The sequence below is a fragment of the Triturus cristatus genome, chromosome 12, assembly GCF_964204655.1.
Source record: "Triturus cristatus chromosome 12, aTriCri1.1, whole genome shotgun sequence".
Lineage (NCBI taxonomy): Eukaryota > Metazoa > Chordata > Amphibia > Caudata > Salamandridae > Triturus > Triturus cristatus.
The window spans coordinates 291,120,124-291,141,819 of record NC_140595.1 but is presented as its reverse complement, the minus strand read 5'-3'; the positions used below and the strand labels follow the sequence as shown (position 1 = coordinate 291,141,819).

At 46.5% G+C, this 21,696-nt stretch overlaps 1 protein-coding gene across 8 annotated transcripts in view; it reads left to right on the top strand.

The window, feature by feature from the left end:
* Positions 1–21,696, top strand: part of KIFC3 (kinesin family member C3) — a 325,817-nt gene that overhangs the window by 261,912 nt on the left and 42,209 nt on the right. The window contains exon 1 of one of the 8 annotated variants that reach the window (XM_085639128.1): positions 7,193–7,377. The exons of the other annotated variants lie outside the window; for them this stretch is intronic. Coding sequence (XP_085495254.1) covers positions 7,206–7,377 — 172 coding nt within the window. The 5' untranslated portion in view covers positions 7,193–7,205. Of the gene's footprint in view, positions 1–7,192; positions 7,378–21,696 lie in introns of those variants that run through there. 8 annotated transcript variants of the gene reach the window in all.

The following is a 21,696-nucleotide window of genomic DNA, read 5'->3' as shown; positions in this document are numbered from 1 at the left end:
ACATTAAACTCAACCTGCACTTCACTGACGAGGCCCAAAAGTTGAAGCCGGCCTGGCATTGCTAGTGCGTTCATCTCCTAGAACAGCACGCGACCTCCGGACAGACTTGCAGCTGCTCTGGGGCAGCCCTAGGCGCAGCTGCTGTTGAGCAGTTGTTGTGTACTTGCCCTTGTGGAGGGGTGGTCTTGTCTGAACTGGCTTCTGCAGCACCACACCACCAAGAGGCAGCCTTATCACTGCAGACATATCAATCCAACACCCACCCAGCAAGCCTGAAGGTCCACCCAGGTAGGTATATTCTCATCAGCAGTCCAGTCGTAGACCGTGTATTAAATGGGCCGGTCCTTTTTAGGTCTCCTGCCTAGCGTTGCAGTTCACAGCACTGCTTGCGCAGGGAGAGACCTCTTGTACGGGGTTTCAAAATCGCCCTAGGAATTGCACACGCTTGTGCGTGTGCTTTTCCTTTTGGGCCACGCTATTGGCCTTTGCGTGCGTCTTTTTATTAAAGACCGCACGCAATTGGCCAAAGGCGGGCGCATTGCTCTGCCCATGGCCTCTTGGTGTCTATTACGCACACCGCCAGCCATGTGGTTTCAATTATCGTGCCCAGACACGGGCGCGATAATTGAAACCACATGGCTCGCTGTGGCGCGCGCGCACCACTCGCTGGTGTTTTTTTTTTTTTTTTTTTACAATAGCGATCGCGAAAGATCGCTTTCCCTGCCTCTTGTTTACAACAAACAACCAGTGGTGGTCCGTCCGTTTAAGCTATGGCTTTGTAGAGTTTGATGATCTACGCGACGCAGGTGATGCAGTCTACGAACTCAATGGTAAAGACCTGTGTGGTGACCGCGTCATCGTGGAACATGCTCGAGTTCCGTGCCGGGACGGCAGCTATGCTTCTGACCGCAGTAAGCATATTAACATTTCTTTGCTTGTGTTGTGTAAATATTAAAAAAGCGGGTTCAGACTGTATTTCCTCTTCCGCTATCTGTACCAGTTCCCATTAGACGTACTTATGCTTGGCTCAAGTCCCCGTGTGCTGCCTTCCAAGCCTCGCATATCACCTCCTTGCAGCTTCATAACCTGCCCCATGCTCATCTTCACCGCACTAGCCGGTGTTCCCCCAGCCCTCTGTGGCATCAGCCCGGCCGTACCAATCCTCACACAGACTATGCTAGACGCTTTGCAGTGCTTCGAAGCAGGCTCTGTGTTGCTATTGGGCTACCCACTCCGCCAAACTAGCTAAACCTGCCCTGAGCCAATCTGCATACCGCCTACAATATAGTTATCATACGGAGCACAGCAGCTTTCGCCAATGTCTGTTGCCATTGAGACCGTGCCCATCCGCAAGTTCCTGCCAGTCGCAGCAGCCTTCGCCAATTTCTGCAGCCATCTAGACCATGCCCATCCGCAAGTTCCTGCCAGTCGCCGACTTGCGACCCCGTTGCCGCCATGTTAACGTGATGCGCCTCCCGCCAACATAAAAGGAAGAGATTTTCTCCAGCAATTAAACTTCTGTGTGTTTCCCCCCCCCCCCCACCCTTTTTACCGATGCTCAAACCCCATGGCAACGTACGCGCTAAGCAAAGCTCGGGGAATTTAAGCAAGTCGTTGGCCGTATAAATTTCAACAGAGACTATCTTGCCGTTGTCTTGCTTCCAGGGGCTGCAATCATGTCTGGGATATTCAAATAACTTGCACACATTTTAATTGTGGAGTTAGTGTTTATTGTGAATGACATGCATTTAATAAACCACCCTCGCTGATTAAAAAACAGATGTTTGTAATTTCTGTTTCATCAAAGGAAGCAAGACTACTTCAAGATGGCCATTGATTTTTTTGTTTCAGCAGCGGCTTCTGCCTTATAGCTTTGCGGCCCTTCTCAGACGTTTTATTTTGTCACCTTGCCAATAACTCATCTCCCCCATCTCCAGTGCCATTTCCAACACCATCTCACCCCTCCCACTTGCCCGCCCCCACCGCCCTCCGAGGTTGAGACCTCTTTCCACCTTGTATTGATTTGCCCCTCTCCCCTTTTTTTTCCAGTTTTATAGAAAGCGATCTCGACCGATTTACATGAGCACTGGTTTCACTGCACACAGAAACATTCATTTTTTTGTCAGCTTGCCCATGATTCTTCTCCCCCTTTTCCCGTGCTGTGCCCAACACCATCTCGCCCATCCCACTTGCCCACCCCACCACCCTCCGAGGTCGAGACCTCTTTCAGCTTTGTATTGATTCCCCCCCCCCATTTTTTGTTTCAGCAGCGGCTTCTGCCTTATAGCTTTGCGGCCCGGCCCTCTAAATTGCATACATTTACAATGTATTGTATTGGTAGCACTGTAAACCATCCCTGATTAATTGACCTTGTTCTGTTCATTATTGCATCGTAAGCAAAAGTGAGGCTCTGAAAGGCGCATGTCTGGGCTTACCTTTTTACAGCCCTTAGTTATCATAACAGAGGGACTGCAGCAGAGTGAATTCTAGTGTCACAGGAGTTTCGGTTTCAGAGGACGCTGAATATGGAAGCCCCGCGTGATGCCATCATTCCTCACGGCCTTGTGAAATTTCCTTCTTTGCATCAGTCTGTCTTCAATTGCAACCACGCTGCTTAGTGACTTACATTGACTCTCTCATGGCCTGAGTTATAAAGCTTTAAGTGGAAGGATTACATATTCTAATGTAGTAGGCAATAAAGTAAGTAATACTGGCTTATGTTTATTTCATACAGGTAGAGATTGTGGCCTTATGGCCAGACCTGCCGACTTTGAAACCGGGGACCGAGGTTCTAGTCTGAGGCGTAGCCTCAACAGCCTTTGATTCTGGGCAAATCACGTAATCTACCAGTGTCTGAAACTCTCCATAATGTAACTGGTGCTCATTTAAAGCGCTACAATATATACGGTCAAGTTTACGCTTTAAAGAAGTACAATTATTTCTAGATGAAGCTCATGCAAATTCTGTTAATCTGATTCCACCTGTTGTATTTGCGATTGAACTCCCTCTCTTTTTGGTGTTCTATAATACTTGCTTTACTATTACAGTGTTGCCTTTCCTGGTGATATCTTTGCACATTCTCCTTCCTGTGGCGCAGCAGACGTTGCACTCGCTGTCCAATGTTCTTGGTGCACTTAATGGCTCTGTACACAGTGACTCTCGGCCATGGCTCTTAACAAATCTCGCTGAACAGTCTCCCCCTGCCAAAGCTGTTGGCTTTGTCTACTAGATCAGATATGAAACATTTTGTCAATTTATGTTTTCTCGTCGTCCCCAGGCTCCAGAGTCTGGTGTCCCTGGGTCTCGCCTGTCACAGAAACCAGTGCGGGTTTCTCTGAGCTTTTAGCCAGTAGGCTGAATGGGTAAACTGTATACAGTATTCTATAGTGCAAACGAGGCCACAAAGGCATCATAGCGTTACTAAAGAGATGCATCTGCGGGAGAGAGAAATTGGGTGCAGTTGAAACACATTTGCAGTTAGGCGTATAGTACGTTTGGCCACTGGTGCCACTGTGCAGATAAATGCCAGAAGCCTCTCTACTTCCAAATGGGAGAGATAGACCAGCTCATATTTCCTCGCTCAGTGCAATTCATGATGCATGTTTTCGCCACACCACTTAGAAAATTCACCAGCTGCCACTGGTCTGTTTCTCCCCATCCCCTCGACAAAAGCGGTGTCTTTATTATTCTTTATAGAACTAGCTCTCATTTTGAGGAATGTGATTGCAGTCTGTATTTCGTTAGAGGAGTAACCACCTCACCCGCTCTACAAATGCCACCTGTCCAGCTGCTGCTGCAGCCAGGTTTGGGTGTTATCAGTAAAATAAAATATTTGCTTCATATCACACAATTTACTCAAGCTGGGAAGCTGTGATTAATCCAGGTTTTTTGGTTTCACTTTCTGCCTCCTGATCCTTCCTCTTTATTAGCTTGCTTTTTGTTTAGATGTTTTCAAACCTGCTGATTGTAAACATCAAACAGCTCATGCATACCCAACCACTCGTCTGCAGAAAAAAAACATAAGTATGAAACATTGCCATTTACATCGCCAGTAGCTCTAACTTCCACCAATGCGAGACCTATTGCATTGCAAGTGCTTGTTTATTTTGAGACGGAGCGTACCTACACTTCTTAAGAGAAACCTAATACTTTAATTGGAGAGTGCCGGCAATTCTCAGAAATGGAACTTCTATTTTTCCATTTCAAGTACTGACCCTAGGACCTGAACAAAAATTACCAGGAAATGTTGTATGCACAAAATGTTTCTCTCCTTTCACTCCTAGCCCATGCTTCGTTTCCCACTGTCTTTTTCTTCCTCTTTAACTTTCTCATCCCCTTCCCTTATTGAGACATGGTTCTCTTTTATTTTGAAGAAATTCTAGGTGGATGACACAGGACTCGCTCACACCGTTTTGATTGACAGGGAAGTTCCACATTATACCAGCCTGGATATCTAACTGAGCGCTTCTTGCAAAACACGTGCTGGGAGCAAGTTTTGTGAATGACTGTTTCACTCCTATCCCGGTCCGGTGTCCTTACGTGTTCGGAGGGGTTCTTCACCCGATTCACTGGCCTGTAGTGGTTCGAAGTCCTGTGAGTTTTCATAGAGCGCCTTTAAGTTGATGTGACGAAACACAGTGCATGGCCCTGCACGGCTGTTAGGCGGAAGGCCTCAAGGGGGTCGCTGGAAGAAAAGGTTGAATCACTAAAGAGATATGACTTAAGTCTGAGACTAGTGAGGGGGTCTGATGCGCCCCACGGGGAGCAGCTCAGAATGAAATGCCATGGTCGGGCCGTTTCAGAGTGAGCACGTGCCCTGTGCTTGCAACGATCGGGATTCATTCTTTCTTGTGACTGCAGAATAGCCCGTGGTAAGTACAACTTCTAGAAGCGGCAGGGAGGGCTGCACCCGGTATTCTAATCCTCCCCCGACCCGGCTCACGCTTTGAAGTCTGTGCCTCACCGTCTCGGCCCTGTAACACGCATTGGTCGTGCTGGGATGGACCCTGCGGGCTGTCCCCTCGGCTCCCGCCTCGCCTGCGCTCTGCAGAAGAGATCTTGGGTGTGGGACCTCTGCTGCTGGCTGACACTTTGAACCTGGGGCGCATCCATCGCCTTTTCACCCTTTCTTCTTTCTGCTTTTGAGTGCTGCCAGATCGATTGACGCACACGGTCGACGCCTACTGCGGACATTTCTGTCGTTTCATCTTGAGCAGTGAATACCTTTTAAAAACTCCTCCGGCCGGGTTTAATTGCATAAGCTAGGAGGTGGAACAGGTTAGAGACTCGCAAACAGCAGTCAAAACTCAACAGATCATTCAAAGGTGGCAAAACTAGAGTGTTTAAATAGACCCCAAACTGCACAGTCTGTGGCAGAGATGCGAATAAAAACTCATTCAAAGTGCTTATACAAGTCTCAGCTTGACAACCCAGGGTGCAGGTAGAGCAACTCGGAGAGTATTGATGAGTAGCCAGCAAAGCCGTGAAAACCCGTAAAGTGCAAAATACCTACTGCTTAAACTGGAGCGAGGCCCAGACTAGGCCAAAGTCCAATTGAAGAAAGCATCTCGGCCTAGGTAGGGAGTTACTGGGCAGCCATCATTAAGAACTGGGAACTAGGATTTGGAGCAGACTAATACTTTAAGCCCATGTAGCGCCAAAATGGTAAGGCTTGGAATCAGGGCACCAGTGAACTACTATCACAAGGTCAGGAGTGGAGCAGAAACCCCCGTGGCTCTCAAGGCTTGAAACCTATGGGATGTATTCATCCCGAGCAGTCGGTACTGTGACTGGGCGGGCTGGGATGATGCTGTCTCGCCATACTGGGTCCTGGAATGTGCATCTGCAGGTCTCAAAGCTATGCTCACTCGGTTGCTTTCGTTTACTAATCTGGGGTGTGAGACTCTGCCTTTATGGCTACTGGTGGGTTATTTTTTTTCAGTGAACTGTGCCTTCTGCAGGTAGATCTTGCCCAGCTGCCTCTTCTCAAGGTCACAGCAGCAATGTTCTTCCAGAATCCAGTATCTAGAGTAGCGGTTCTTAACCTAAGGTTCACAATTAAATAATCATAGCCGAATAATCCAATGTGTAATAACATTAAAAATTGAAAATGTAAAAAATCTCTATAAAAGTGAAGGAATCTTAAATTGTAGCTTAAAAAAAATCAGGGGGAATCCTTAGCTTGATTCATGGTAGCAGCTCAAGTACAGCAGCAGAATCTAATCTGGGTGATAGGTGTCCTCCATTGAAGACCTGCTATGTACTGCCAAAAAGAGAGCATGAATTAGGAGATAAAAGACAAAGTGATGGGTAGAGTCTAGCACATTGCTTCCTCTTTTAGAGACGAGGCCACATATTGGAACGTTCCAACTGTCCCATTAAAATTCCTATTTTTATATAAATGTTGTAACTTGTTTGATGTATACATTTTGTGTATTTTGTTCTTCATATCTTAGAAATTGTTTAGGCGGGGGTCCCCGGTTTCCTGTAGTGATTCATTGGGAGTCCACAATAATCAAAACGCTAAGAACTGCTGGTCTATAGGTTTGTCCTAACTTGTAAAGTAGGAGTAAGTTGGCATTCTTGTACGTCTAGAAGACACTGATTGTCCAAATCACCTTCTAGCAGCAAAGTCCAACCTTTTCACCCTCAGCAACACAGAAAATGTGTCCTTAGTACAATTGCATCCTTCACCAGAACACAGTTCCAAGTCGTGTTTGAGCATATTTTTGCTGAGCCTTTCTATCTCTTCTAATGGCTTTTTCCAGAATTCTCTTCTCTTGTCTGTACCACTCTCCACTTTCGCCATTTCTCTTTTCTGTAAAAGCCTGCAAACATCCATGTGTGTGATTAAAAAACTAGGCTCGCCCCAGGTACTCACCTCTTCCCTGGTGAAACTGGGGTTGCAGCTCGTCTGGGAATTGGCCAGGCTGTTGCAGCATGAACACTGTTTTCTCTTCACCTGGCTCTCCCTCACACACACCTCACCTCCACCTCACCCTGTATCGTTCAGACTCTAATTGAAATCGGACGGCCTGTTCTGACACGATAGAGCCAGCCGCTCCTCTTCATTTCATCTTGTGGGGAAGTCTGCGGTTTCAGGGCAACGCGTCAGCGCGTGTCGCGCTCCACCCTTTGTGCTGATTACAGGCTGTGCTATGGACAAGTGTGAGAAAGGAGATGGGAGGGGAGGATGTGTGAAATAAATGAGGAGTGGAGAGCGGACAGAAGACCTTAGGAGCCACTCGAGGAAGGACATGGAGCTACAAACTGAAGACCCAATTAGACCTGCCACACTCACAGGGAGGCAGTGCCCACTTCACCAAGGAATAGGGGGTCTCTTCAGTTGGCGAGGAGAGGCAGACCTGGGGAGCAAGGGTAAGTAGAACCACATTAGGCAGTCTCCTGGCCGGAGAGTTGGCTTCAAGCTCTATGCATTGTAACTCAGAAGGGAGTTCTTCTTCAGGGTACCGCTTGTGTCTGTAGTTATTTAATGGAGGTCAGGTAGAGCACTGATCTGCGCGGGCCCTAAAATGCTTGAGGAGAGACCGAAGGATGTCAGTCTCATTGATGGTGCTCAGGAGGAGTGGCAGTTCTGTGGGGTAGTTAGATCAGCGGACACAACTCAGAAAGAGGTTGAACAATGGAAACTGCAGCGAGACAGGTGGGCTGCAGATCATGAGAATAGTTGGTCGCATTATTCATTGCACAGTGTTGGGAGACTGGACACGTGAAAGAGGCTGGAAACAATCCTGCTTGATAAATTCCACTTTTAATGCCTTTTTAAAAAAATTTGCCTCGTTTTATTAGAGGAGGGATTACCCTACATGAGTAATTGGATCGTTGGATAGCGATTAGATACTGGCATGGCTAAGTAATTGAATTAAAGAGCAGAGGCAGAATAAAGCGCCGATGTGTGCTACGATGTGAAGTTAATGGCTGGTTGAGGGACTTTATGGTTTTATGCTGTTTTGCTATTTAGTTTGGTTTCACACATACACCCATTGGTCTGTGAGGGATTATCGATGCAATATCAATACCTGGTTACACAACCAACCGTAAGCCACTGCTGTCCCTCCCTTCCCATTCATCTCAGGGGTCTTTAAGGGCGCTTCGCACCTTTGGTCACATTTGAAGTCATCACTGGGGATACTTTCATAAATCCCCCTTGTATTTCCACTGTGTGACAGTCCCGTGACTTTACAGTATATAAGTAAGATGCAGCAGGGGTTGTTGACTGGCACTGTGGGAACAGCTTGTCTATTTAATTGCAGTGGTGAGGTCCTCCGTGATTTGCATAGCAGGGGTCGTCAGTGTTTGCACACTGCAGAAGGATGGTTTAAGCGAATGTAGTGATATTATTTGCTATGCCAATGTGGTTGCAGGGACTGGGGCGATTGGATACAGGAGAATGTTATTGCCATTTTTGTCATAAAGGAGGAAACTTAAATGGTTTAACATATTAGGTTGGTTTTAATAATTAATTGCAGTGGGACAGTCTTGTGTTATTGATGTTTTGAGTAACTGATGTAATCAGAAGGTACGCCGTCAGTGATTCACTGCTGTGTGAAGGTCTTGTGCAATTGGCTATTCTGGGGTTATCTTCTAGTATTATTGTGATACAAGTGTCTTGAATGATTAGATTTTTGTGAAGGTTGTAAGTAGATACATTGTGGCAGAGCCTAGGATTTTGGGATTAATAATAGGGTAAGGTTAATATGGTTGGATACCATTAAATGGTAAAGGAATTGTATTTAGAAGTTGTATTGAAACTCCTTGCTCACTATGACTTAATCGAGTTTATGATCCTGATATTTTCATCATGAATCGTATGAATACGCTTCAATCTCCTTTTTATGGCATATATATAATCCTGGTATTTGAATCTACTCGACCTACCCCCACAATTCAATCTGATATTCTTCGATGTTCTGTTGCGATTCATGAGTTTTCCTGCATTTTGATTATTGATCGTGTTTTGAAACCAGATTCCCACCTGTGCATTTTGTAAATTAGAGTCCTTAGATATTTGTGAGGAATTAGATATTTGCTGAAGGCGGTCATAGCTGTGGTGTAGTATATGCTACATATCTCATTGTGGAAGTGGATTATTCCTTTTTACCGTGACCTATCCTCAATTCAGAACCGTAGAATGTGGACAAGCTGTGAAGTTGTTGCAATGGAAGTATAGTTGATGGTAGTGGGAAATTCCTATTTTGTCTTAATGTTCTAAGTCTTTGTTACTTTATATGTTTTTAAAAAGGGAATGATAGTCCTTAAAACGGGATCACAACATTTCATCATGGTCTAGTTTCATCACAAACCCATTCTTGAGAAGTTTCCAAACTATTTGCGAAGAAGTTTCTATCATGACATCAAAAAAGTAATTAGAAATCGGCTTGATGCCGAGATGGATGCGTGCCTAAGTGATGATTGTGTAAAAAAAAAAAAAAAAAAAAGACATTGCTCAACCAGCGACATGCAGCACCTGCCTAATAAATCATCCACTGGAAACGCCCTGTAGAGTTTCCTGACGTGCGCCTGTTCAAGGATTCCATAACTGAGTGAGGAATTAATATTTATGTCCTCTCACTCCTGAAAAGTTGTCAGACGACAAAATCACTCCTTTGTTTCAATTCTAGGGTCCCTGAGCACTTGCAGATTGTGATTATACACACACAACTCTACTGGAAATCCAGAGATGTTTTTCTTCATTCCAAATGATTTGGGGGGTTAGGGGGAGGGTGGCTACTCAATGTGGTGATCTTTAGCCGTGCATTCACAAGGGGATTGAAGAGGCAGGGGACTGGGTGCTACATTCTCTGGGAGCCCCTGAACCTCCATTCCTGAGGAGTCAAAAGGAAACGTGGCATGTCCTACTTAAATGTTCGTGCCTGGCCACTTTCCAAACCCAGGTTTTTTTTTTTGTTTAAAGCAATTATTGTATTGTAGTTGCCTTCTTCATACCCCGATGTCCCTCGCAGTAGTATAGTAGCACGCTACACCATGGGGAGTTCTTGATTGGAAGCATATTGAAATTTAGACTGGCCTGTGTGCAAAGCTTCTGGTGTTGAGTGTGATGATCAGAGTTGTTCTCTTTTCCCAACATAAGTCACTGCGTAAAGGTGTGATGTCACTCGTAGTAGAAGAGTAGCACACTACATCATGGGGAGTTCTTAGTTGTAAGCCTATTGAAATTCAGGCTGGCCTGTGTGCAAAGCTTCTGGTGTTGGATGTGAGGATCAGTTCTTTTCCCGGCATCGGTCACTGCATGAAGGTGTGGTGAAATAAAGAGAAATGAGGGACGGAGTGCATTAGCATTGCAATACTTTGTATGGTTTGAAGGCTGAAGGTTATAAGTGTGGCTCATGTGGGAAGCATTTTGCCTGATTAGTTTTGAAGTGCACTTCTCATCTCGTTGTGATCCAGTTGCCGTGCTCTGACACTCACGTGCCTGCGCTCCTGCCTACGACCCCCGAGTGGGACTAAGGGGAGCTTCTTGTGCGGGATGATCGATGGAGAAGCACCCACAGGAATGCACTAGTTACGGGTAGCCTGGATTTATACTGTATGTAATACACTCAGGAACCGCAGAGTGGATTAAACAAAGGGGTTATCCAGAACAGTCGTAGTAGTTGTCAGGAGGAGGGAAATGCTGTGAAATGAATATAACTATTAGGTGCAGTGAAGGAGGGAATTTAACAGAACATAGTCTTGAGAGGAAGATGGAGTAGAGGTTTTAGCTCAATGATCTTCCATGGCCCAACAGTCCCAAACTTGGGAGAAGCCATTGGAAGACGCTCTTAACCTCTCCGCATTTTACCTGGATGCGCTGAATGAGATGAATAGTGTACTAGTCATTTGAACAACATATGAGGAGGGCTCACGAATCAAGTTAGATTTGTGTTAAAAAAGAAAAAGACTGACCAGATTCATGGACGTTGTGCCTAGGTGTCCGTTTGCTAAGCTACCTAGTGCGAAGCCCCAGACCAGAGCAGAAAATGGACTTGGTGTACTTGCGAGAGAGGATAACACACTACAAAATAGTCCAGAACAGTCAAGGGAAAAAAGGGGGATACAGAAACAAAGATAAAGGGTAAAATAGGTAATTCGTGTACCAAGTTTGGCCCTCTCAAAGACACCTACCATGTAAACGGAGGTCCAAGCCATGGGACTGGGCACAGGGGAGAAGGAGCAATAGAGGATTTCCTACAGAGATGAGGGGGCAATGAGAAACTGCTCGCCGACTGTGCTGCCAGAGCCACGACCCATTTAGAGGAAGGGAGGAACTTAACTGCAGTGTAAACGGGCTGTCACACCCCTTGGACCTCGTGTCACTATAATGATGTAACAGCTCTTTCTGATTTTTTTTCTTTTCTTTTTCATTTCTGAGATTGGTGTTCCAATGGGAATGTTTGTGATTTAAAAGTGGAGTAGGATCGTTAGAGAACTATCTATCTATTTTGGCAATTTGTAATCCTTAACAGCTATGCAATGAGCGTCCTCGCGCTGGGTAGTAAATCCGGTCCTGTATTGACTTCTGGTGTAAAAATCGGCCTAGGGATTTAGGTTCCGAGGTAAATGGAGCCATCCATACCGATTGAAATCCAGCTGCACCGGGCCTAAGCAGGGCCACAGACCCCTATCTCACGAGGTGCTGTTGAAGTATAGGGAGTGAGACCGTGACCAAAGCTGCGCATAGATCCAGGATTAGCAGGGCCACCTGCCTCCTCTGCTCCACTGCTATCTGAATGGTGTCTGCTACCTCCAGCAGAGTGGTCTCGTTGCTGAACCAGGGCGAAAGCTCAACTGGAAGGGGTCTAACAGCTTGTTCTGCCCTTAATAAATAAAAAAAAACGGAGTTGCCTATCAATAAACTCCTCTTAATATCTTGGAAAAGACTGGCAGCAGAGAGATCAGTCTGCAGTTAGAAAGGTTGGATTTGTCAGCTGCCTGCTTTTTTAGAAGGATTAATTTGGCCTGTTTCCAGCAGCTGGGAACGGTGGCAGTGAAAATGGACTGGTTTAAGAGCTGATTTAGGCGGGGTTGATTATAGTGCTGTTGTAAAAAAGAATGAGAGGAGGACACGGGTTGTCAAGGGGCCCAGATTTTCAAGCTCTATGGGTGTGGCCAGACTCCTCCAGAGATATAGGAGCGAACTCCTGCAAAGAGTGACAGCAGGGGCTAAGCTGAACCTCCTGCAGGGATATGGGTCCATTATTAACCGTGGAGAATCACAGAATGAAGGGAGTCGACAATGTTTTTATGTTGGCATCAAAGAAGTTTGATAGTTGGGTGCATAGCTTCTGCAAGGGTATTAATGGCTGAAGCAGGGCGTTGGGGTGGGTAACTTTGCCTGAACGTGTTCTGGCAAGCAAGTTGAAGGCTCCCATCATTTCACTCACAGCGTCTCAGTCAACGCTCCCTCCCTCCCTCACTCTACCAGATTGGTGCATTTACATATAGTGCCATAGCTCCTCATTTCCCGTAGGTGATCAGGTCTTGTGCAGCGACCGTGCCAAGGAGAACTCCCCCTACACTCTGGATGCTAATGGGTAATTCTAGCTCTCTTTTAGGAAGAAGAATGCTTGCCAAGGCTTCCGGGCAGGGCTTGCCCCAAAGCAGACAGAGTAGCCTTCCTTGGTGTGGCTTTTGTGGTCTAGGCGTGGCGAGGGCTGTACTGACTCTCTGGACACAAAGTAAGATAAAATTCAGGACTCTCGCCCTTCTGCTCCATGATTTCTTTACTAAAAACATTCGCAAAAATCAGAGGTCTAGAGTCAAGATGCCATAAATGCAGAAGAACAGGAACGAAATAGTTACTGCTCGGAACCTTGACTCATGCCCGTCAGCCAGACACCAACACATACAGAGCCTCATACTCCCACTTTATAAAAAAAATTGGGGGGAAAACCTGCAAGCTGTGCGTAAAGACGCACTTTGTACTTGTAGTCATTGCTTCCGAGAAGCAAGGCTGGCAGTAACTGCGCCTCTTTTTTAGGTCTCGCCTTGCTATCGCGTAAGCGATCGCAAAGCGAGACTATTGTAAAAGGGCATTTCAAAGTGCTCCCAAAAAGCAGATTGCATTGCTAGCACGCGCACAATCACGCGCTTGGTGCCGCCATGCACTCCGCTTTTTGGGAGCACTTCAAAGGGTCCGCTCCCCCGCACCCAAGCGCGCGCGCGCCACGCTCCGCCGGGCTTGTCTTGTTTACCACCTCCTTTGTTGTGTTACTGTTTCCGCCCCTTCCCCACCCCTCTCCCGTCCCGCGTCACACTTTTCTGACACCAGCGCTACTGCTCTTGGCATCTGCCAACCAGTCACCAGGCTTCATTAGCAGACAAGACGATTGAAGGATTCGCGGCCTGCCCTCTCTTCTTTCTCCACAGCTGCAGATAGCTCAGACTTTCCGGAAGAGGACACCCGAGAAAGACGCTCAGAGTCACCGCGCAGTTCAAAAATGTCCAGAATTCAGTGAACTTGAAGAGCTGTGTATTGTCGTGGTTCGACAACGAGTGGCTTCTAGGGCCACTGTGTGTCTCTGTAATGAAAAAGGCAGTCCTTGTTCAACAAAACAAAACTGTTTGTGTCTGTGTGGGTTCATGTTTCCGGTCGGGACGCCACTGCAGTCGCACCAGGTCTGTGACAAGAATGCTCCCTTTGTCTGTCGCCACTAATCTACATGTTATAGCATTCGCTAGCAGAGGCATGTGTATTTACATCGTGAGACGTGCTATTTGACAAAGTGCTTTGTTGTCGGCGCACCTTCCATGCAGAGCAGCACGCTGGGTTGTTTTGCTGGGAAGCTTTCATTAGCTGGAATTGGCTGTCGAAGTAAAACACACTTATTTTATGAGTTCTCACTCAGTTGTAAATTGAAGTAAAACACAGGAAGAGGTACAGGAAGGGAGCATTTGACTGTGACATGTGATGGACAACAAACAAACTCACACACACAACTCGTTTACAGAGCTACTCAGGGAATACGTGTACTGTGCTTCAGTGCCACATTTATCCATGTCTAACGAAATAGACATGTTTCAACAGGCACCTATGGTAGAATGTTACATGTTAAATGTTTTTAATCCTTTTTGGGGAAGCGCTTCAGGCCACTGGCACGTGCACTGGCGACGTGCGTGCGGTTACGCGCACAATGACGAGCAGAGGCGCCATATGGCTTTCCTCTCTCGTCATGGTGCGCGCACATCGCACACCACTCGCCAGCCTGCTTTCACTTTTGCGCCTCAGTCACTCAGCCTCTATCCCTTGTGTGTGCTGCGTCCCCTTTGCATCCCTCTTCCGTGCTCTCTGTATTGCCCCAGGTTCATTTACTCCAGCCCCCACCCTTACCTGTCCTGCTTAGCTTTTTTTAAGCATAACATGCTCACGGTGAAGTTAGCCAATGGCTGAAGAGGGCTTGGGAGCCTTACAGAACAAGCTTTGGCATAGCCAATAGGTCTGGCCTTTGGGACCTTTTAAGTGTTTAGCCATGCAACTGTTGATGTTGTTGCACCAAGGATATTGTGCTGCATAACTAAACACTTATAAGGTCCCAAAAGCGAGACCTATTGGCTATGCCAATGCTTTTTTTTTTGTATTTGCAGCACCCACACCGGACAATGGTGACTGCTTTTCGTATAGAGCGCTATGCCGCTCTAACTTTTAGTGGCCGTCCCCTTCCCTCACAGCACTCACTGCACAATGGCGACGTTCTATCACCTTTTAAATTTTTTTTTTTATAAATTGGCATGCTGAGTGCGGCACTTTGTATAGGGACACCATGCTCAGTTTCATTTTTTGAAAACAAATATAATGTGCAGCACGGCGTCCGTTTCAGGGACACTCGCTCTGTTTCATTTTTTTTTTTTTTAACTTTAATGGTGAGCGCAGTGCCCACTTCAGGGACACAGCGCTCTGTTTTTGATTTTTTTTTACTTTATTGATGAGCGCGGCGCCCGCTTTACGGACACCGCGCTCTACAATACAATAGGCCTTGCTTTTGCCAAAGTTTGACCTATTGGTATTGTAAATGACAAAGCCATTTAATATTATAAAAGACATTGCCATTTACCATGCCAATAGCTCAAAATCTCGCAATTGCGAGACCTATTGCATTGTAAATGCTTGTTTCGTATGGAAAAGATACCTTACCTCTGAAGTGAATGGGACGAAAGCCTGTTTTTTCCCCTTCTCCTTTGCACCATGGCACCTGTGCATACATTTCAACCTGTTGCCTCACAAATGAGGTTGACCACGTTACATACAGTAAATGAGAACAAAACCATTTTAGGAAGGTGATGCAGGTTTGCAAAGATTGTTACCCATATTCAAGTCTTTAGAAGCATGCTGCTTTTTAGGATGACAAAAATAATTGAAAAGCGGACAACATTGTCCAAATGAGGGTGAGTTAACAAGTATGCGCCTGCAGTTCTGGCAAAGTTAAGTTCGAGATTGCAAAGAAAAGAATCAATGAATAAGTGACTGAATTAGAATTGAGGTTGTTGCCCTGTATGAGGATTGTGCTCTGGCAGAGGCAGCCAAGGCTTTCCGTGTTCTACAGCACAAGAACAAATTGATTTTTGTAATAAGTGTCAATTGTTTAACAGCCAAGAGGCCTGATCTGCTGTTTGCTGGGAGCCGCACAAATGGTGACTCATAAGAGCTCCATGGTTAGATTTATATTTTTTGTCATGGTGTTTCTTCGTGTCTGCATTTGCCTGTTGTTTGTAGGCCCAGGCTGCAGAGTCTAGAGGCTACATTGCTGCCTGTGTAAATCGACTCCCTGTTGCCGAAGGCCCCTGTTGCAAAGCTGTGCCATGGGCTCGGCCTCCGCACATAGCAAGAGGGAGGGAGAGAGGAAGGAGGTTTTCAAAACGCATAAATAAAAGTCATGGTCATTTACAATGCCAATAGCTCAAACTCTTGTAAATGTGAGACGTATTGCATTGCAAATGCTTGTTGAGCTCTGAAAAGGAAGGAAGGAGCCAGGACGTGCACTTCAAAAGCAGGAGGAGGCAGCTGCAGCCAAAAACAGACCTGGTCTTTGAATGCACAGCAAATGTGGCAAGATAAGAGCAAGATTAGAGCCCTGTTTACAACCAAGCTCTCTAAACCACAAGCACTGGTCTCCAGTGCTCCATCTTAAAGAAATAAATTGTGCTCACAAGCTCTGAGTAACAACCCATGTAACAGGGGCAGTCCTTGAAAATGGGCGGAGCTTTTAAAGCCAATATCTTGAATACAGCATGTCTCGCAGAGACTGCACAAGCGCTGCCTAGGTGGGACCTAAAAAACGGAGTAGTTCTTTGATGACTCTTCTCCGCTTTCTCTATCACCACCCTGCACTCCTCTTTGATGCAGTTTCTCTTCTATTTAACCTTGTTCACCCCTTGCTTCCTCGGACTTCCTACACGTTCCCCTCCTCCTGTCCGCCTGCTCTTGCCTTCCCTGGATGTGTTTTGGAATCCTGCTGACAGCTCTCGGGCTCACATGGTCTCCCCGTGCTGCTGTTTCTTCTCAAGGAGTTGGTATGCGGAAGGCATGAGTCAAGGTGATCCGCCTTGGCCCCAGGTGCTTGTGATGGGGTTAGTTCTTAATTTAGAAGCTTATTTTGGTTCCGGTGTGGTCTGAGAACATTCCTTTTGCAGTAGGCCTGTGAAAGAATTGCACAGTGGAGGGCGAGGCTGATAACTTGCTTGTGTCATGTGTGAGACTCTTCCGCAGTGACGCTGACAGAACACGCACAGTGCAGTTTCATCGTGCCACAAACAGTGAGAATTCCTAGAAGGAAACGTGGGAAATGGTTTTCCTTCTCTTGGCCAACACTATGGTGTTACATAATGCAGAATGTAGTGAAGTGTGCCTGGAAGTCCCATTGCTCATAGATATCTAGAGGCTTTAAACTGAATTCGGGGGCCCACCATTGGGGTTGCAAGGCCCACATTACACCCCATGGCTATTAGTTTATTATGGAGCAGCCTATCGCCGATCCCTTTTTAGCAAACATAGCCTTTAGCACGTCTTCAGTCATCACCTGCTCCAATCTTGGTTGAGGTACAATTTACAAACTGAGCTGAGCAAGGATTTTTGGTGCCATAGACAACGCTTTTAATGACACTGAAGGAAGCTGCCTAATCATAGCCTCCCTAATACCACAACAGACATGAATACAAATAATCTTTCACTGTGTAGTTGAATAGCACACCATCTCCTCTGTGATTGGTCTACTGGAGGGTCAGTATCTTAAAGAACATCAGCACAGAATGTTCGTGTGCGCAATTAGTTAAAAATGTGATTGCACAAATTTGTCTGTGGATGTGCTAATTATAAGCCCTTTCCTGATGTTGCGTCCAAATCCCGGGGTGTGGCTGAGATACATTCTGCACTGCCCAATTCGAGAACTCTGGTCCACCATCCTATTATCTGTGGCAATTTTTCCTGGACTAGTATTCATTTATATATTATATGATCATGTTGTGTATGTTTTTTTACTAAGGCTATGCAATACATATATTTACTTTAATTTTCTTCTAATGCTGTCGACGTTAAGGTACCCTTCTTCTCTGCCTTAGGTTTTGTCAACTAATATCCTGAGTTTGGTACCTTTGTATCCAGTTTCAAATATGTGCCTAACCCCTGATAACTCTGTCCATTCCTCTTTGTAGCTAATATCTAACTTCTCACCAGCCCAGACCCTACACAATCAGGCATATCCTCTTCCTTAACTCAAAGAAATGTATGCAATTGATCAGTAGTGTAGGAAGGTGGAATCTGACTATATGGTTGCCCCCAACTTTTTGCTTGGTATTTGAATGGTTTTTGACTAGTCTGGCTGGGATCCTGCTATCCAGGACCCCAGCCTATCTGCTTCCTCCCTAAAACTGATGTGAGTACCCTAGGTACCTTCCAATTGGATACTGAGGACACCCTATCAGCCCCTTGTAGATGGTACCCTAGGTACCCCGGGCATGGGTCCCTCAGAGGCCTACCAGGGGCTGCAGCATTTATTGTGCCACCCCTGGGACAGCCATACCAAATGACACCACCAGACCACTACTGTAGTCTGGGTAAGGTGGTACTTGCACTCCTTACAGGGATATAGGTATCCTGTATCCCACTTAATACAACACATATATCCTCATAGGTCACCCCTAAAGCAGGCCTTGCTAATCCTACAAGGCAGGGTGCTGAGATATGTGTGAGAGGGGATCCCTACCTGAGTGTGGCCGCTCTGCAACCTTCGTAAAATCATTGCTGGGTTGTTTGTAGTGTAGCCATACCATATACTCTTAACCGCATTAAAAGTATATCGCGATAGCGTGATAACTTGCGAATGGCTACACAGAACCATATCGTGTTTGGTGTCAAACATGTAGGAATCATACCCCCAATCCAGCCATGGGACTGAGGGCAGGATTCCCCCCTGCTAAAGCGCCAAATATGGGAAAAGCGGCAGAATTTAGACACCAATTTAAAAGTGCACACGTAGTACAAAATGGATGCTACCCGCCACCCACACGACTCTGGCTGCCTGTTGCTGGGCAGAACTCCAGCCACGGCAGCTGGACAATAGGGATCCTGTTGCAGGGAGGTGTTGCCACCTCCCCAGACAGACTATGTGGATTGGAACTGGGTGGGTGCACAATAGGATGCCTTTCAGAGTTGCACGTAGGCCTTCCCAGTGCCTACATTCTGCATACACCGCCTGGAACCGGTTCAGGGGCATCCTGTCCCCTGCCCTGGTGGGAAACACACAAAGGGGAGAGGGTGTAGCCACCCTTTTCCCGCCTGACCTCTCATTGGTGGGCTCTGATCTGGACACTCCCCATATCTTTGGATAAAGGTGAATACTGGGTCCCCAGAGCCTCAGATTATTCTTGAACTTCACAGACTTGAACTCCGACTTGCTGCCGCACAGCTAACGGAAGAGATCTCCCTTGGGGTAAAGGAGTTACCCCCCTGCTTGGCAGGCACCTGAAACACTGCAAGTGACCCGGTTGGAACTTCGCTGCTCCTACAGACATCGACGACTCTTTCCTACCTTGAGGTGGGTTTCCAGGCATCCCAGAAGCCAGTGAGTGTGCAGAGCAAAGCTCAGCACCGTGGACCCCGTGGGTGCCGAGATCCCCAATACCCCAGGACACCGGCCACCTCTTGCACAGCACCCGACCCCGACGAGTGGGGAAGTTGTGCTTTGGCCCATTATTGAGCCAACCTCTCAGCATCATCTGTGCCAAAGATCGACGCCCTAGCCTGCTCCGGCGACCCGTCGGCGCATCTTTACGCATGCCAAATTGCTGTCTCCCACGGTCCCTTGTCTCTCGACTTATGGGCCCTAGTGGAGGTCAATCTTCGATTCCAAGAGTTCCCCTGGTTGCTCCAGGCCTGGTCTTCAGTCTCCTCACTGGAGACCTCGCTCAGACCTCGTGGGTCTGCACCAGTAGCAGTTTTGTGTTTCTTGCGTGGGTTTCGGTTGCCAAGGCTTAGTGGATCCAATCCGGACACTAAAACCGCAGCGACCCTTATCCTTCGTGGGACAGTCGCCTTCCTTGACGCCTCCTGGACCCCGTGGCTGATGATCCAAGCTACACCTCTTCTACCTGGAAGCACCCAACATGGAAGGGCTCCTTCTCTTGAGCCCCCTGGTCATTGTGCCATGACCCAGACTCTGTCCCCTCTGCTTTCAGGTCCTTCTCTACAAGATCTACATTTTCATTCTTCACGACAACGACGACGCTTCTTGCTAGCAGCAGTTCTTCACGTTTTGCCATTGAAAATCAGCCCGCGACCCGACAATGAAAACGACCTATGCACCCGGCTTCCTTGGGGCAGGTAACAGTGGTACCCCGGTACTCTCGTGGGTGTGGGCTCTTCAAAAGCTTAACTCTAAAGTATTGAACTTGAACTCCTGCTAGAAGTGTTTTTAAACTTGTAAAATTCAACCGCGACATTCTCCATAGGCTTTAATAGAGATCCCGACAGTAGCTTTAGCCACTGCACGTGTCTCCCGTGGGTCCCCTTCCTCACTACTTTGGGTGGTTTCACAAGGGGCCAGCGACCCTAAATGCCCTAGGCATTAACTGTAGAATTGTCGTGGTTCTTATACCACTTTTTTGATATATGGTTTGGTCCCCCCCTGGGGCCCTGTGATTCCAGTGCTATTTATTGTAACTATCAACGCTTGTTTGAATTGTATCTTCACCTCTAGCCTCATAAAGAGACTAGTGGGGTTATTCCTAGAATAAATACATATATATGATATATATACCTGTATGGACTACTCTTTCATTTGGTTATTCAAGAGGTTATCTATGGTAAAACAATAAGCTTAACACTCCTTCAAGACTTAGCCTGAAGGCTGCTCTCCACAGCTACCACTAGGATAGCTTTCTTTAAAGGTTGTCTTTAACCTATCACCATAAGAGTCGAATTGGACTGGTACAAGGTGTCCTCTATAACTAGAGGACAGCATATGCCAGGCCAACTTCTCACAAGTAGGGTCCACACTTAAGTGTTGGCTCCAAATCTTCTCAGAGTTTGTACAGTTAACACTGTCTCTCACTTGAAACAGAACCCAGGTTGGAAACTCAAACACATCTGGCAGAACTTGTCTTGGGAGTTTCTTTACAGAAAATTGATTTTGAACTGGGTCTTTTACGGCTCCTGCTCAATTGACCATTGGTTCCATGTGGGAAGATACAGTATAGCTAACCTTGCTCCTTCCTATGATCTGCCCGATCCCTGCACTGGTTCCTTGGTGGTTCAAGGGAGGTCCTGCAATTTCAATTCTGGCGGATAAGCCTGTTAAAGATGAAAAAATCCTACAGCAATGTACAAGGCCCACAGACAGGCTTCTAACCAAACGTGTATTACTTCTTCAAAATTCATTGGAAATATTGTCAGTAGTTGGCAGTAAATGATTGGAAAATGAACTCTATATCAAGGCCTTTTTATCTTTACAGATAACCGGATCACTGGTACCCAAAAACTTGGTAATGCCAGGGCACCAACAAACACACTTTTGAGTAATCAATTAAGGTTCCACTGTACCCGTTTTCAGACTGAAGCAATGCCGGTATTAATTGACTAGCTCCAGCATGTTCCACTGGAGCACTCCCCATCAGTCACTTCTATCTGAATAATGGCTGAGGGTCAGAAAGTGCTTAAAAATCTGGGCACCTCAGGACCCCTGCAAACTCATTGAACCCACAGGTCCCCAGTTGGAACGGTCAAACTAGGATTTGGGCTTTTAAAACTGGCGCCCAGCTGCACCATTAAGAGATGTATTTTCTGAATAGCAAATGTTAGCATTGCCCATTGCTTCCAAAATCAGGGTGAACAGCGTTAGCCTACCGCGGATCTAAATGAGAATCTATGATACACTCTGGATGTTAATGGCAAGGAGCATTCGTCTCTGAAGTTGTTGCCCTGGGAACCCATTGGGAAGAGAGTAGACTCACCAGACTCAGTCCTGAAATGTTTCTTGCTACACCTCCACCAAGTGTGTCCCAATTCAGAACTGAATTAGCTGTTTAGCAGGACTGCAAGGTCCATGTTGTAGAGTTGCTTTGCTCATGAGCTGGCATTCTGATTCTGAGTTTTTGTCAGTGCAACTGCCTTCTGGGTTTCTCTCTAATAAAGCTAACTAACTTCTGAAACATACTGTGGATGCATCTTTCCTACACATGTGGCAGATG